Raw genomic sequence first — 17,283 nt, 5'->3', positions numbered from 1 at the left:
AGACTCATATAAATTTAAGTTATTAATTATAAATTATTAAACAGTTGGATGAAAATGCATGTGGGGTTACCCCACAGCTGTAGAGCTCTATTATTTCTGCCTGCCATTTCCTGATGAAAAGCATGTGCCACGCTCAGTAGGCTCAGCATGTCAGATAGACTCAGACAGTGCTGAAAAGATGCCATATATGTACACACATAAATTATATGCGGTAAGCATGACATATTCTGGAGGAGTGTGACTTATGCTATGTTAGTCCTAAAGTATCACTTGTTTAGATGTTTGGCAGTCATGGACAAATAGCTACATTCTTCTTTTGTACCTGGGGGATAAAATCTTTGGGCAGCAAAAGGCAGTGTGTACGCAATGTCTGGCTCTGCTTATCTATGAAAGAGTTCAATTTCTTTATTGTATAACACTGGCTAATGTCAGTAAGTAGGGTACTTGAATAAAATGATCATTTATCAATGTAAATCATGATACTCCAAATTTGTGTCTTTTTAGTTTCAGTGCAAGCTTAATAAAACAAACAATAATTGGCTTTCATAGTAAGGGTCTCAAACTCAAAAGTGTTGGATGAAGACTGAATACATTTTAACAAAAAAAAAAAAGCACCTCGGTTCTCAACTGATATAATATAAGGGATTATCACTAGCAGCACCTGGTTAAGGAGCATGCGTATGTCTCTCTTATTTGATGGCCAATATTATGGTCACCAGCTGGAGTCAATGGAGTAATCGCTGATTTCTTTACCTGTCGAAATGATGGACTGAATTATTTTTTTTGTCTAAGGCTTTCTTTACAGAAGAATATATCAGAGACCATCCAGAGGATCAAGAAAAGCTGAATAGACTCAAAGATCTAATTGCTTGGCAGGTAACTTCTTACTGACAGCAGTCATCTGAGGCTTCATCAGCTATTCCTTTTTTCTGTTCCTTTCTAACAGGAGAACATAGCATTTAGATGATTGTGTCATTTTTACCAGGGGCTTTTTTGAGGGGCTTTTTTTAACAGTTTCCCCAAAGCAGGGAGGGGTAGAAGAATGAGAAGACTCTTTTTACAAACTTCCTGCCTAGTTCTGTGATGAATTCATAGTATTTTTTTGAAAAGGGACTCGTAGTAAAATATTCTGTCTTAGACTAAACCTTCTGTTTCAGAGTATGTATAGTTGTAAAAGAACTATCTATTTATTATCCTATTTAGATATTAATAGTTTCCCTTAAGTAGGAAAAAGGACTTAAACTCCTTCAATTTTAATGTGCCTAACGGGAAGCATGTATTCCATTACTAACCCACTAAGATTGCTGACGAAACAGCATAGCAATAATTCCTTACCTTCTGATGTGGCATGTGATTGATAAAACATTCTTGGGGATCTAAGCAATCCCATCCTTCAGGTTTTTTAAAATCTGTGCCTAAACTGGAGAAATGGCTTAATTACAAAAGTCACATCGTATTTCCCAAGGAGTATCATCATTACAGTGTCCGTTAAGAGTTAGATGAAATGCTACCAGAATCAGGGGAATTACCCCATATATCTCCTTATGTCCTAGTGAAAGTGGTAGGCCAGAAAAGTACTTTGTAGAACACATAATTTGCAATGGTTTATCAAAAGCCACATATAGCAGGCTACATTTATGGTTAAAAGGGCCAGGATTTCAAACTCAGGTTGTATTCCTGGAGACAAAACTGAGAGCATGATAAAAGTCATAGGACTTAATGAATTGCTGCAAAAACAAGCATTTGCAAATGTCAGATGTTCTCTTGGGAAATAACTCTTTCCTAGAGGTAGGTGTTCATTGTTGTTGTTTGTTTGTGGGTGTTTTGGGTGGGGTTTTTTGCATTAAAAACCTTAATGGAACACTAGTTGCTCACAGGAGTTATTTTCATGCTCAGTGACCCTTCAGGATTGCTGCTACATGTCTTTTGTGTGACAAATATCATGGAAGGCCATTAGTAAATATTTTTAAGCTGCATCTCCAGAGGAAAACTGAATATTCTGCCTATACTAGCAGAACCGAGGTTATTTGTTTTTTTATTATTATATTATTTTATATATAGTGTACATATGATAAGCCAACCAACCTGCAGAACCCTTTTGTCCTCAAAGAGGAAAATGCACCTACAGGAGGTGGTAGCAGAAAAAACTCTGGTTTTGCCGAGATTCAAGGCAAAATGGCTCTTTTCATTGACCTAAGCATTTGTTTTGTTAATGGAGGGAAGAAAAACGTGACCTCAGAAATTATCAATTCTATTTGCATTATCTAGTCCAATTAGAAATTATTGACATCAATATATGGCAAAATGAATGGCTACGAGAGAATAGACTTACATTTTTACACATAGGTAGTTTGTTAAGAAACCACTAACTGCTAAGTCCTCTGAAATGTAGATGATTTAAGTGAGAAAGAACTGTTTGCTGTGTAAATGAATGGGCATAGTAATTGCTATATCAAGGCATAATATAGTGATTTCCCTCTCAAGAAGGATGTTATGAAATAGTGTGAGGTGATCTGGAATTTTACTATCAGAAGTGAATGGCTCAAGATATTTCTCATCATGTTCCACGTCTCATTCTTTATACTAACTCACTAAAAAATTCTTCCTCATTGATTTAATCTTATGTCATCCTTGTGAGAGGGCTACAGTATCCTGGGCTGCCTCAAAAGAAGTGTGGCCAGCAGGTCGAGGGAGGTGATTCTGCCCCTCTACTCTGCTCTGGGGAGACCCCACCTGGAGTACTGCGTCCAGCTCTGGAGCCCTCAGCATAAGAAAGACACGGACCTGTTGGAGCGGGTCCAGAAGAGGGCCACGACAATGATCAGGGGGCTGGAACACCTCTCCTATGAAGAAAGGCTGAGAGAGTTGGGGTTGTTCAGCCTGGAGAGGAGGAGGCTTTGGGGAGACCTTCTTGCAGCCTATCAGTACTTAAAGGGGGCTTATAAAAAAGATGGTGGCAGCCTTTTTAGCAGGGCCTGTTGGGACAGGACTAGGGGGAATGGTTTTAAACTATAAGAGACTAGGTTTAGCCTAGCTATAAGGAAGAAATTTTTTACGCTGAGGGTGGTGAAACACTGGCACAGGTTTTGCCCAGAGAGGTGGTGGATGCCCCATCCCTGGAAACATTCCAGGTCAGGTTGGACGGGGCTGTGAGCAACCTGATCTAGTTGACGATGTCCCTGCTTGTTGCAGGGGGGTTGGACTAGATGACCTTTAGAGGTCCCCTCCAACCCAAACTATTTGATGATTCTATGATTCTATCTCTGTTTTGTAGATGAGAAAGAGCAGGAATTAACCATCTATTCCTCTCGCAGCCTTGAAATGAATCTTCCAAATAGTTTTAATGGCTTTTTTTTTTACTAATTTCTTAATGTTTTTGAAGTTTCTTCCTGTTTCATGTTGATTCATCTCAGTTTGGTTATTAGTTTAAGTCACCAACCTTTACAGCTTTCTCCTGTATCGTTGCCCACCGTAGGCTCTGTATATGGTTACTTTCTGACTGTCAGAAGTATTCAATGGATGTAGTGGTATAAATTGACCATAATACCGTCTGGCATTAGGAAATAAAGTGGTAATTTATATCTATCCCTGTAAATCCTTCTAAAGAGGACAAACAGATCTGTCTGTAATAGGTGGGCTTCAATACCACGTTTTTAAAAGTTATATTGAAACTGAACTTCCATAAAATATGATCAAGTCAATGGGTGGACCGATATATACAATTTTAATAGTATTTATAGGGTCACAACACAAAAAAGAAGCGTGGAATCTAAGTGGATTTTACAAAAAAGCCCCAAATATTAATGCAAAATAGCTAAAGTCAATGGTAAAGCAGTTAGAAAAGGTTACTGGCAGAAGGGTACCTAAAAGTATGTTGCACAAATCTCATGAATCACCATCTTCAAAGTCTGAAGAGTAATGAAATGCCTTTATATTTTAAAGAGAAGCATTACAAAGTTTCTCTTTGTGAATACGTTTATTATTAATTAAACATCATGTCAAAGTGTGCTGTCCATTGTCTTTGAAGATAAGATTTGTTTTGTTTGCTTTTAACTGGATATTATTACACTAATATAACAGCAAAGATGATAGTAGCAATATAATAGCAAAGGAAAGCATTGTAGGGAAGAGGGGTTAGAAAGGTAGTGTTACTATCATATTTGCTTCATTATAAGATTTTTTTTTTTTTATTTGGTAAGGAAGCCATTCCTTCTGACAAAGGAGAAGGATTTTTGAAGGAATTCAAGTGGAAGGAGGTATTTAATGAACAGATAGACCTTTTCCTAACCTTTTTATCAGGTGTTCTCCTTTAAGGGAGTAAGTATCTATACTTCCCTCCCCTCCCAGTTTTTAAAACCTATTGTTATGTACCTTCTTTCAACTCTAGTAGGAAGAATCGGAGATCTTAACCCCTTTGGTTACTTGTCACTGACCCCAGCCTAAAGGATGAGCTGCAAAAAAGAAAAGCACAGGGGTAAAATTGAGCAAAGTCAGCCTGGTTAGTGCAAGCTGCCTCTGTTCATGGCTTGAGTTCTTCATTTTTGTATTGAAGCGTTATCTTACTGAATTTTTCTTGAGATGTGGGGAATACAGAGGAAGTCTCCAGAGTAAAATCGAGGAGACAGGAAGAGGTCACCTTCAGTAACCAGGCATTAACATATCAAATTGCTGCAGCAGTTGTCAAATTGACCACATGATTAAGCCCCCAGTAGATTGATTTAAATCTCTCTGTCACTTAATCCTCTGTTTGAAAGAGGAGAGTTTGAAACCACCTGCCTGGAATCCACTCGGATATTTTTTCATCCCTACCTTCTGTCTCGTAAACTATGGCAGACACCTTCATAAGCAGGTGGGCTAGTAGTCTAAGAATTTTGTAAACCCTCTTGTGGTGTGTTTAATCTCATAAAGGATTAAAATACATAGAAGAGATAAAACAGTCACTATGAGGCAGCCAACTTTCTTCAAAACTTTACTGAGCAAGCTGTTGTGGTTTAACCTCAGCCGGCAACTGAGCACCACACAGCCGCTCGCTCACTCCCCGCCCCAGTGGGATGGGGGAGAGAATTGGAAGAGCACAAGTGAGAAAAAGAAGAAAAGTGAGAAAACAACTCGGGTGTTGTGATGACGGCTTTTTAATTATTGTAATATAATATAGTAGTAATAATAATAATAGAAGAATAGACGAAACAAGTAATGCACGATGCAACTGCTCACCACCCGCTGACCGATGCCCAGCCAGTCCCCGAGCAGCAGCCCCCCCCGGCCAGCTTTCTCCCAGTTTCTATAGCGAGCGTGACGTCCCATGGTATGTAACATCCCTTTGGCCAGTTGGGGTCAGCTGTCCTGGCTGTGCCCCCTCCCAGCTTCTTGTGCACCTCCAGCCTTCTCAGTTGGTAGAGCATGGGGAGCTGAAAAGTCCTTGACTAGTGTAAGCACTGCTCAGCAACAACTAAAACATCGGTGTGTTATCAACATTATTCTCACCCTAAATCCAAAACACAGCACTGTACCAGCTACTAGGAAGAAAATTAACTCTATCCCAGCCGAAACCAGGACACAAGCCCATTTTTCAAGAGCCCTTTCCATCTTGTAGTTGCTGCTAAAAGCTGAGATGAACTGACAAATGTATCTGCCAATCACAGTAAGAGTTTTGCAGTTGACTTAGCAGATACTTTAAATGGAGCTAGAGGAGCTGTCAGACCCAGTTTAATATTCTCACTTTTTTTCTTCTTTTTTTCCTTCTTCAAGATACCTTTCCTTGGGGCTGGAATTAGAATTCATGAAAGAAGAGTTTCTGATAATCTTCGTCCTTTCCATGACCGTATGGAGGAATGTTTCAAGCATTTAAAAGTTAAAGTGGAAAAACAATATGGAGCCAGAGAATTGGTATTGCTCTCCTTTTAACCTCTCTTGCAATTTTTCTTTACTTAATACACATCTTGTTCTTCTAAACAAAAACACACGCTAAACTTTTGCTTGTGGGTTTTCTTGTGATCTGAAGGTAGTAGGACCTGAGTTTTATAGTCAGAGAGTTGATTCAATTCTCTGACATATCAAATGTTCCTCATTCGGGAAGATTTGGAGTATTTTATTATGTCTATTAAAATTGCAATTCTTTTTCTGCCTTATTAAGCAAGTAAAAGCAAATTCTCATGTTTCTCCTCTTTGTAATTTTTCTTAGGGGTTTAGGGCTTTGATCTGCAATTGATGTCTCCCTGTGCTAGCCACTTCCAGCTGTGTTGTGAAGTAAAACCTGTCATGTGTATAATACTATAAATATCAGTTGAGACCAAACTGAAATATACGGGAATTGAAGGATAACTTCTAAACACAAACTCTCCAGACAACCCTTGAATAAAATAGTTTGTCTGAGCTTGTGCAGGCCAGCAAGAATGATGTCAGCTGGTTTTTGTGATTAAACACCAGTTGCTTTGGAAATTATTTTATGTTGTTTCTTTCAGCGTTGATGATTTTATAACAGGATTTATTTCTTCTGTTATAGGGGAAAAAGTAGCAAGTTTCTAACCTAGATTTTGGATATTGTGCTGTTACACACCCATATGATGAAAATTCTATGTTTATCTCAGTATGTTTTTCTTATTTTCAGTCCCATGCCACCATCCTTGCAATAATATAAAGAGGCTGTAATCCACAATTAGCAATCTTGCCTAATGCTTGAACCCTTCAGCACTCTTACAGATCAGCACTTAAAAAAAGTAACCTATTTAAAATTCTGCAAGAGCAGAGAATGTACTTTGTGAATGGCACTGCTGCCATTTTACCACGTCTGACTCTCTGGCGGCTGGCCTGAGCTTTTTTATTAAAAGAAAAGAAAAAAAAAAAGTTATGCAGCTATTGTGTCTTTATCACGAGATTCTGGCCATTCAAAGGATGAGCAGCGTGTAAACTCATTGCATGTAAACTCTGCAAAACACTTGAAAATCTTTCTTGAAACTACAGATGTTTCCCAGTCTTCTCCTAGACGTCAGAGTCTTAGTGAGAAATGACATCAGAAGCAAAGTATTTGGGAATTTGGCATATGAAATTACGCATAGATTTTTAATATTTTCTGGATAATCAGAACAAAACCCTGTGCTTTAATATGAGATGTTTTTGAAAACTTGTTCGAATCCTGTTTATAGGATAGAAATTGAAGTAGGCTGGAAAGTAGTTTATGGTATACACACACTGGGAAATTCTCAAAAACCTGCCTCATATCATGACACTGTGATGAGCTAACTAGGGGGAGGCATGCTCATCCCAGGAAATAACTGAACAGAAAAAGAGAGAAGAGGTAGCTGCACTCTGCAATTTTAGATCCCAGAAGTCACCCCTGAAGAAAGAAAACAGTTCTAGAATTAGCCAAGAAATGTGATCCTTGTCCCTACCTTATTAACAAGAGTAACAGGAAAGCGTTTGGAAAGAAGTCAGATTGTTTCAGTTAACTTTGTACCAGGCTGCCAAGGTTAAATAACCATCAACATTAAGCTGAATATTTCCAATATGGTAGCTAAATCTTCTTCAAGAAGGTTTGGAGTGATACCTCCTTTTTCTCCTTCCGCTGCAGAACATACCAACTTCAAGCTTTGCAGAGAGAGATGGTGCAGCATATATGGCTTTGTGCAATATGGATACATGATGACCTGGAGAATCCTCCTGTTCTTCCTGTCTGGCTATTAGGGAAATACTAATTTTGTTCAACATTTGCAAACATGTAATTAAAAAGGCTACGTTAATGTATAGAGATGGCAGAACCTGTTGCATTGAAGATAGAGCATGATTAGTGTCTTGGAGCAAGGGCTAACTAAATCTGTTTGCCCAAGCAAGTACTTTAATGGCGTGACCCATGTCTGTTCAAAATAAGATCAGCAGACACTGTTTCTCTCAATTTCTTTTTCAAACGTACAGTTAATTATGTCAATTGTAGTTTATTTAGCTACTTACTGTATCACTGAGTTTGAGAGGTCTTAGAGTGTATCCAGACAGAAGAAACAATCACAGTAACTAATGGTAGCAAATAACTTCTTTCATGCCAAATGTTAAAACGTCTGTGCTATCTTCAAGACCTAGTGAGAAGGGATGAAATGAGGTTCACACAAAGTTGTTTGATAGAATGTGTTTCTCTTTTCCATCCTGTAGCCAGATTTTGATGACAAGAGAGTAGGACGGCCAAGATCAATGCTGAGATCCTATCGTCAGTTATCAGTTATTTCCCTGACTTCCATGAACTCAGACTGCAGTACTCCAAACAAAATTGCTTCAGAAAGGTTAGTTACGAATACAATACAAATTTTCTTTCAGTTCTGTTTTTTAACCAGTTTTATGGGATGAAACTAAAAGATTAAAAAAAAAAAAAAAGGCAGTCAAGGATAAAGACCACTAGCAGTCTCTTCAGATTATGCCAGAATTATTTTTAACTGTAGCTATCACTCCAGGCTTAAAGCTACAGTGTTTCAACCTTAATAGACAAAATATACTCAACTCTCACTGAAAAAAGTGGCATTTCATTTTCAGGAAACAAGTATTTTAAAATTTAAATGGCATTTCAAAAAAATACAAAGATGTGTTTTTTGCAAATTTCTCTTTATACAGCTTTTAACTTAATTAGCATCTTTTGCTTGTAAAAATTGGTGAGGAAGAGGACAACCTTTACAAACTTACAAGTAAGGAGGTGGAACGTTTTAGTAAATCCTGTAGTAATGTAAAATGCTTTGCCAAATATGCTTTCTTAACTGCAGCACTGGGAACATAAAGACTTTCAAGTTTGAGAGAACAGTTATAGGTGTATTGATTAGCTTTTTCATCCACAAATTGTTTTGATCACTTTATAAATTACCCTTTGGGCACATAGAACTTCATCCCAAACAAGGTACATTTAAATTGATCTTGCTGAGCAGTGTTTGTTTGTGATTTTTTTTTTTAAACATCTGATCTCCCTTTTTGAGTAGTGCACTTTTTAAAAGTAAAAAGTCCAAAGGTGTATGACCCTAACTTGGAAGTGTTTCTTCTTAAGACACCCCTCTATTCTTGCACATGTGGATGCCAGTTCATTGTTTAACACTACTTACTTAATTTTTTTGAGTTGTCTAACAAAGATGTGTAGTATCACACATTATGAGATGCCCCAGGCTGCTCTTCCTGCCCTTCAGCTTCCACTCAAGAAGAGTGTAGCACACAAACATGATTTGTGTCATATCTGCCAGTCCCACGTCTCTAATAAAGCAGGACACCTCCTGTGGAACCAGACAACTACACTTAAGCAGCTGAATCATGCACCTGTTTTTAATTCTTAGGGTGCCAATTTGTTTCTAGGAAGCACGGGTCAACAATACTACTTGATTTATCCATTTTTACGTTGTAAAATAAGTTCAGCCCCATGTTCAATAGGCTAATTACATCAGCAGAGAAGGTAGTAAAGCCAGCACCAATTTCTTTTTTTTTTTTAAATGAAAAATAGCCCAATTTTTAAACTATAAAAATTAGAGGAAGTGAGGAGGGAGGTTTTTTTTTTATCACTGGGTATGTGCATTGTTGTCCAATATGGTGAAATAAATAGGAGGATGCATTTAAAACATGACAGTAAATAGTAATACTCTGTTCCACTGTTGTCAACAACCAAAATAGCGTCTTGCTTTCAGCACCATCATCACTGTGCATAAACTTACCATATGAGCTCAAACTCCACTTAGTTTAGGAGTTCTTAAGCTAATGCACAAATCTTTAAAAAGGGATTTGTTTAAAAACATTTTACATTCTTTGCAACGTTTTAAGATGACATCATACCTCCTGAAGGCATTTTATTTGTAGCTACAGCTGCCAGCTGAAGCACATCATACACTTTCTGCCAGCAGTTTGCAAGGCTGTCTAGAAAGTCAAAGGAAAGGATGACCTGCATTTATATTTCATGGGGAAATGACATCAGAATACCAGTGGCTTTTAAAATATCGCTCAGCAACTTGTACTTTTTTTTTTTTGCTCTTGCAGCTTTGATCTGGAAGTAGTGCTACCAAAGCAAGTAAAAGCAGAATCAGAGGAGACTGCTCTGCAAATTAATCCTCACCCTGAAGTAAAGATGAGAAGGTCCAAAAAAAGAACAAAAAGAAGCAGTGTGGTGTTTGCTGATGAGAAGACAGCACCTGATATTTCTATCTCTGACATGAAATGTGTATGTTACTGATTTAGAGTAGTATTTTATAATCCATAAAAAAGAGGATATTACTCCTTTGCTTAGGAAAAGAAAAATATATCACATAGAACTCTAGCTGTCATAAAGGGAAATGTGCAGGATGCAGAGGTGATCTGCCCTGCCATGAATGAAACCCGCAAGATGCTGCGGAGGAAACAAATCAATGGAAAAATCAGAACATCTCTACTTGCTTATGATGACAGATAATATAACCCTGAAGTTGCAAGTTCTGAAGCTTGGTTAGCTTCTCTGGCGTACTGTATTGGGAGGGTTAAGCTAGCTTTCTTGTGGAGAGGCAATTGCCTGTGCTGACATTTCATGGCATTGCAGTCAGGGCTATTTGAAAAGTGATGAGCCCTGTACGTTTTGTACCTTGTTATGGAACATGCAGCTGTTAGGAAATTGCAAGATTGCAAACAGTGTTCCTTAAATGGTGCCAGACTGAAGTTTGGAAGCACTGGCATCTCTTACTCCATAGATCATCTGAGTGCTTTTATTGCACTGCTAGATCGTTGAATGACTTATATAACTTATGTTGTGCTTCTTTTTTTTTTTTTTTGGTAGTTTAATTCTCAGGAGACTTTTCTTCTTTTAGTATAAAAAGAAATAATAAAAAAAAATTTTTGAAAGTTGTCCTCTTGATACACAAGCCCTATCTAAATTAAAATGTCAGGCAATAACAGATTGTTGAATTACATGAAGAGAGCATAAGTCATTTGATCAAACATTTTTGGAGGAATCGTCAAAGGCAAAGTGAATTCAGTAAAAAGATAAGATTCTTTTGGGAAACAAGGAGAAACTTATGGAGGTTTGTGATTGTCTTACACTACATGTCCTCATACAAAAGAGAGATAAAGCACAGTCATGCTCTAAGAAACATTATTATACAAAAACAAGCAAGACCTTTGTCTTTGGATTAAATTAGATAACACACACACACCTAACTGTGGGAATCTTACTATGTATTGAGTTACAGGATTTTTCTTTTGCTTCAGAAAAATAGTGACAAGCCTCGCAGCAGCCAAGCTGGCTGTGTTAATGCAATAGGGAGAAACGTTTTCCAAACTTCATTTTACTTTGCAGATCACAGTCGGAGCTGGCTGATGGTATTACTCCAAAGATATGGTAGGAATACCATCCTACCGTTCCAGGTTACAGAATCCCTTCTAGCTAGTTTTTTTAGAGTAATGTTTTTTTTTTTTATGTGGAATGAGAAGTATTTTTCTAACTATAAATCATGTGCAAAATCATTACTTTTTTTAGCTAGTGTATACTATTACATGTGGACCCAATTCTACTGCTTCTAGTTACTTTCATTATTTACTCAGCAAACAATCCCATAAAGAACTTGGGTTAGGAATGATAGTATGTTTATTAATTATTTTCTTTTGTGCTTTTCACAAAATATTATTTTGCTTAGATCTTTGTTGCTGATATCTCAGTTCATCATTAATGGCATTTTTTTTTTTTTAATTAAACAGCTGTCAAGGAAGTACGAGTTCATGAGTGACACCAACCTCTCAGAACATGTAGTGGCACCTCAGAAAACATCTGTCCTCAAGCAGATGAGTTCTGTCAGTCGTTCTATGCCAACTATCCCAGGTAAGCTGCTTATAGTAAGATGCGAGTTCTGCACTTCTTTACTGCTATGTTAAGAAAACATAGCAATAAAGGGTTTGCTCTAAGCAGAGCAGGTAGCTCTCTCTATGTGGCTCCATGCCTCTGAGACAAAGATTACAATTTAAGTGTGTATTGTGCATGTGAGGCTGGACTGCTACTACTGCTTGATAACACTGTGCTGTCTAGTGCTAACATGCAAATTCTAAAAGTGTTACTTCTGGAGCTCCGAATTTTGCTTCCTTGTATAGTGTGGACATTCCCCCTGCCTTGAAAGAGGCAAGGTTTATTCATCTTCCTTGCTTCGTAGGGTCTCACTTGCAGAAGCAAGGGCTTCTACAGTCTGCCCTCACAGCTGAGGGCAGCATTTGAAACATGAAGAAATGCTCTGTACTTCACTCTTGGCAGATGAATATCCCCAAAGGTTGCCCCATAGTAGGGTTTCAGCATCTGCTTTTGACATTAGAGAGGAATCTCATAAGCCTCCCTCACAGCAAGAGGAAGGGGAAACAAGATAACATAACTGCCCACTAGAAAGACTGACAGTTGCATGATAGAGAAGGGGAAAGTGTAACTGAAGGTGGAACTGATTTCTAGGCCAGGGTGTATAGAGAAAACGTGCCCTATTTCAATATCCTTTACCCCCTGCTTCTTCCACAGCACATCCCATTTCTTAGCCTGCGCTTCATCTGTCCCTCTCATTGTCCCTATCTTTCCAGATGCCTGTAACAGACATTTAGCACAACACAACAGACTGTCATGGCCCACTTTTTTCATGTATTTATCTATTTTTTCTTCTTTGACCAGATTGGTTCGTTTTTTTCGCTATTCACTTTCAATGTAATGAAGTTTAGTGCTTCCCCATTACTTATTTTTGTATTCTAAGGATATAGTTAGATTAAAAATGTCTCATTTCTTTCTAGTAATTGCATTAGTTCATTATTTTGAATTCTGCTTTATCTTACACTCTGACCTCCTTTTTTGGTTCTGTTTTGTGCAACCAATATGTTTCTATTCTAAGGATTAACTCTGTCCATCAGCCCTGTGGCACCTGATGAAACAATCGCATCACATAGGTTGAGTCAACCAGTGTTTCCTTCCACCTCAGATGGTGACAAGAAAACCTTCAAAAAAAAGAAAGTGAACCAGTTATTTAAAACAATGGTAAGTTCTGTGCGTTTATGGGGAAAAAAGAAAGTGTACTTCTTCAAAAATTCTGTGCTCTGAAAATTAAGTCATTTTAAAGTACCATAAGATCATAAGTCCAACTCTTACTTCTTTTTTCTTCTTACTTCTCTCGTCAGAGAGAGGAGTGGAAGCTCTATGGGGAAGCAAAAATTTGCCTCTGGCTGTGCTTTCTGGAGTATGGATGTACATCTTGTGTGTGTTTAAAAGGAAGGCTCAGATGTGCAGGTCTGCATCTGTACCACAAGAGGTCTCATTTGACCTACTGTTTTTCTCTGATTTGCTTTACATAACATTTATTAGCAAAAGAGGAAAGCAATTATTTCTTGTTCGATTTAATTACATTGGGCTGTTAGCACTAGCATCAGAGTAAGGTAAGCGTAGTATATATGGCAAAACATGCACAGTGTGAGTCAGTTTCTGATGCCGGAGATGCTTATTTGAAAGTAGAAACTGGCTCACACTGGAGTCATTAATGTTGCTTAAAATAGGTTGCCTTCCTTTAAAGTAGGAAGCCTTTCACTGATTTCGGTGGAAATTTCACAAAATTAAAACTGTTGAATTGAATGTAGTGTTTGAAAGCAAAAAATATATATTCAGTGCAGATATTAAGATTCAAAAGTTTTAAAGTTTTCCTATTTTTTCAGATAGTGGGAGCGTGACATTTATTGCAGATGCTGGTAGCTACTGGTATGCATACTGCGTAAGCATTTTGTGACACTTGTAATATTTTACATGTCAACTCTTTGCTGATCTTTCAAAGCAAAGGTTGATTTTTTTTTATTTTATTTTATTTTTTCTGGTGAATAGTTTTCATTTTCATCCATTAGTTTCTGCAGTCTTTTAAAAAATACAGATAGTGCCTTCAGGGGCCATAGAGCAAGATTTAGGAAAATCTGCATTTAGATGTGTTCATAATCATATTTTTCTGGTAGGAACAAGGATAACCCATTAATTTCAAGTCTGTAGGATTTCACTTATATTCAATTGATCACATACTTGTTCTTTTCAGACCCAGGAGTAACAGCTTTTCAGCATCGTCTCATCCAGTCACATTTAAACCTAAATAGCATATAAAATAAGGAGGACAGAATGTCCTTTTTTACGAGTCTGAAAAAGGACTGAATAAAGCTAAAAATCCATTTGTATAGTGCTTCACAGCATGATTGGAATCATGTGGACAGGTTTAAATACAGGTTTATGTTTTTGCAGGATAGAGAAATTAATTCAAAATATCCAGGATTTGGTCAACGTCTTTTTTCTGTAGCCACAGCTTAAGGCCACAAGCTAGTAATTAATGTACGTATTACTGAACCCAATACAGTAGTCATTTTAACACATGGTGCTCTGTTCATCTTTTTTTGCAGCGCATTTCCAAAGTTCTAGAAGATGGAAAGCAGTCTGTGGAGCACCATTTCAAATCTTCATCTACAGATCTGTAATTCATTCCGTTACAAGACCACTTCTCAACCAGAAATAATTATATATACATATATATCCTATTTTAGAGCACCATCTACTCTAAAGAAAGGCACTGATAACATAGATGGCTAATAGAGAATACGAACAACAATATTCATGGGCTCTGATAAGCTACTTGCAATACAGATCTAGGAATAACATTTGAAGAAAATACTACAGGATGTGCCCGCCAGGATATGGAAGAGAAGTTTATTGAGCCTCTGGTTATACAGGTCAAAGGGTATTGTGTGTTCCCTGGTGACAAAACTTGTTCCCGGGAAGAAAGATGTATTAAAATGCTATCTGCAATGCTTACTATATAATGTAAGTTGGATCCTGTTCTCTTCAAAGAGCACAGAAGTTATCGTTTTGTGTAGCTTGTACAGACACGCTCCAGCTATCTTAAAACTATTGCTGGCAGCGTAGTCAAGGCAACAGATGGCTCAGCACAAAATAGCCACTGACAATTTACTCTGTGGCTGTAGTTGGATTTACAGTCCTCAGATCCCTTTGCTGCTCCCATCACACTGCTCTGTATCCTCAGTCTTTCTCAGGGTGATGTCCATGACTGTGACACCATATGCCTGAGTTATTTTCAGAACAGCGGCTATTAGGTTGAAAACGTGCGAAAGTTTATTTACACATGTACAAATTGGTATTACATCCAGTAGTACGATAAACAAAAGCTGCAGTTTCTGCTGTTCATCAATAAAATGTTAAAAATTTATTTCATTTGCTTTGAACCTTTCTCCCTGAAATCTCTAGGTATCATCATATATAAGGTAGTAGTTTCTTACTGACAGTAAATGGAATTCTACAAGTCTGAGTCTTCTGCTTTCCAGATTGATTTTCTGTGTCTCTCCAACTCATGAGGTAGAGTTGGAAGATAATGCCTTATTGGCATGAAGCTGGACAGCACTGCAGGTCAGCATCTCGGGGTTTTTTTTACAACCTGCCAGTTCTTTCTAAAGGCAAGTATGTCATCCAAATATAACGGTTTCTAAAAGGTGAATAATTGATTTCCTTCACTCATCCCTTTATGTTTCAGACACCTACATAGGTTTATATTAATTAAATAAAATACGTGTTGAGGATGGGAGAGACTGGCCTTGTTGCCGTTTATATGGATATGGGAAAGACAAAAAAGCTTAAAATTATTCCTTGCTGAGTGGCTGAATCAATGGAAAGACATCTTCAGTTTGTTCTAAACCTACCTATTTCTATAAACACTTTTACGTTCAGCATGAATAGTCTATTTAATGAATTTAGACTCTCTTTACAAGTTGTCAGTGTGAAGCTGTTTTCTACAGAAATAATTAGCGATTGTTTCTGTGAGAAGTTTGAAATATTTACCATTGGAACTAATACTGCGCCAAGAAATACTTTTCGCTGGAATAACCATAGACAGCAAAACAAAATGGGTCTGGTTTTAACACTAACTACAGTGTTGGCGTGGCTACTGATAGACTTTTTGTTTCATTTGCTTTTCACAGCAACTTGATACTGCTTCTGAGGAAGGACAGAGGAAGAGCAAGGCTTTTCTAGAAAAAAAAAACCCTCAGTCTAATAGGGTAGGTTATCTGTGAGTAGGAGAAAGTGAAGGGTTGAGGAGCGCATGTTTTACATTTTGCTAACCGGGGGGAAGAAGAGCGAGGGTACCCAGGTTGTCCTTCAATATTATTTGCAGATACCTTGAAGAAATATTAATATCACAAAATAAAAAGTATTTTAAAAGAAGATGATTTAGCAACTGTTTATTCTTTGTAAAGATACCTGTTAAAGGTTATTTTTTGCTTATTGTATCTTGCCGCTATGTTTTTATGTGAGTGGAATAAAAGACTTTTAGCTCAAGCTGTTGTTATAAATTCTAATTAAAGTACTGTGATTCAAAATAAAAAAAGTACAATGAATGGAAGGGAAGGAAGAGCCCAGAAACAAATACCAGGAAGGCAGGAGCACAATGTCGAAAGGAAGTTTGGTGTTGAGTGTTTAGCTAGTGGTTCAAGATTCATGCTTGTGTTTTTCTCAGGTTTTAATATAATTTTTGATGAAGAGTTTAGATTCGCACTTAATTTACCAAATCTCAGCAAAAATCTTATTAGTTGTCCCCCATCACAGATTGTCCTTTTCTTGCCAGCCAGTTTTGGATCTGTTTCAAGCCTGAAATCATGTAAATCAACTCTGAGCAGAAAAGCAAAATTAATTAAGAAAAACTAACTGCCAAGAACAGGGCATACATGGAACTGGAATTTTAAGGATGTTTGGACAACAAGCTCCAGCCATTCACAGGTTTCCAGAAACTGTGGATACTGGCTTTTAGTCCAAATAAACAACACTGCATGAACAACAAGTGATGCCCTGGGATAATAAAGTGCAAGTACGGCAATCTGGCAACATCTGTTTAAAAATGTAAATCAGCACTGATTATTGTAATTTCTGTCACAAGCTAAACAGGCCTTTAGTTCACGTATGCAGAGGAAGATATACTCAGGTGGCACAGAACCTACGTGTTTGACATTCTTTGATGTGAAGCACAGAGGGCAGAAATTTACTCGGGGGTAGGGTCAGGCTTTGACTGCTGTCCCAGGGAATTAATGAAGCAGGGGTAGCTTCACCTGTAATCTGTATAGCCCTACCACCTCTCACCATGCAAGGGCAGAAAAGCATTTCTGGACACAACAATGTTTTCATGTGCTTTCTGTATCAGAGTTTATTTAACTTCTCAGACATTTCAGATACTCTGGACAGTAACAGTCTGGCTTTCTGGATTGCGTGGCACTAAGATAATAATTACGTAGTGTGAGTCTAATAAATGGTGTTTAGCATGGGGTAGG

At 37.7% G+C, this 17,283-nt stretch overlaps 1 protein-coding gene across 1 annotated transcript in view; it reads left to right on the top strand.

Annotated features, from left to right (window-relative positions):
* The window catches only part of DOCK2 (dedicator of cytokinesis 2), a gene marked incomplete at its 5' end in the record, with an annotated part of 184,604 nt that extends 170,174 nt beyond the window's left edge, over positions 1-14,430 (top strand). The window contains 7 exons of the mRNA XM_009326156.1: positions 793-876; positions 5,749-5,886; positions 8,140-8,267; positions 9,985-10,165; positions 11,668-11,788; positions 12,825-12,967; positions 14,356-14,430. Coding sequence (XP_009324431.1) covers positions 793-876; positions 5,749-5,886; positions 8,140-8,267; positions 9,985-10,165; positions 11,668-11,788; positions 12,825-12,967; positions 14,356-14,430 — 870 coding nt within the window. The remainder of the gene's footprint in view (positions 1-792; positions 877-5,748; positions 5,887-8,139; positions 8,268-9,984; positions 10,166-11,667; positions 11,789-12,824; positions 12,968-14,355) is intronic.
* Positions 14,431-17,283: the final 2,853 nt, after the last annotated feature.

Source organism: Pygoscelis adeliae, unplaced genomic scaffold (assembly GCF_000699105.1).
Source record: "Pygoscelis adeliae isolate BGI_AS28 unplaced genomic scaffold, ASM69910v1 Scaffold406, whole genome shotgun sequence".
Classification (NCBI taxonomy): domain Eukaryota; kingdom Metazoa; phylum Chordata; class Aves; order Sphenisciformes; family Spheniscidae; genus Pygoscelis; species Pygoscelis adeliae.
This window is presented reverse-complemented; position numbering and strand designations above follow the sequence as displayed.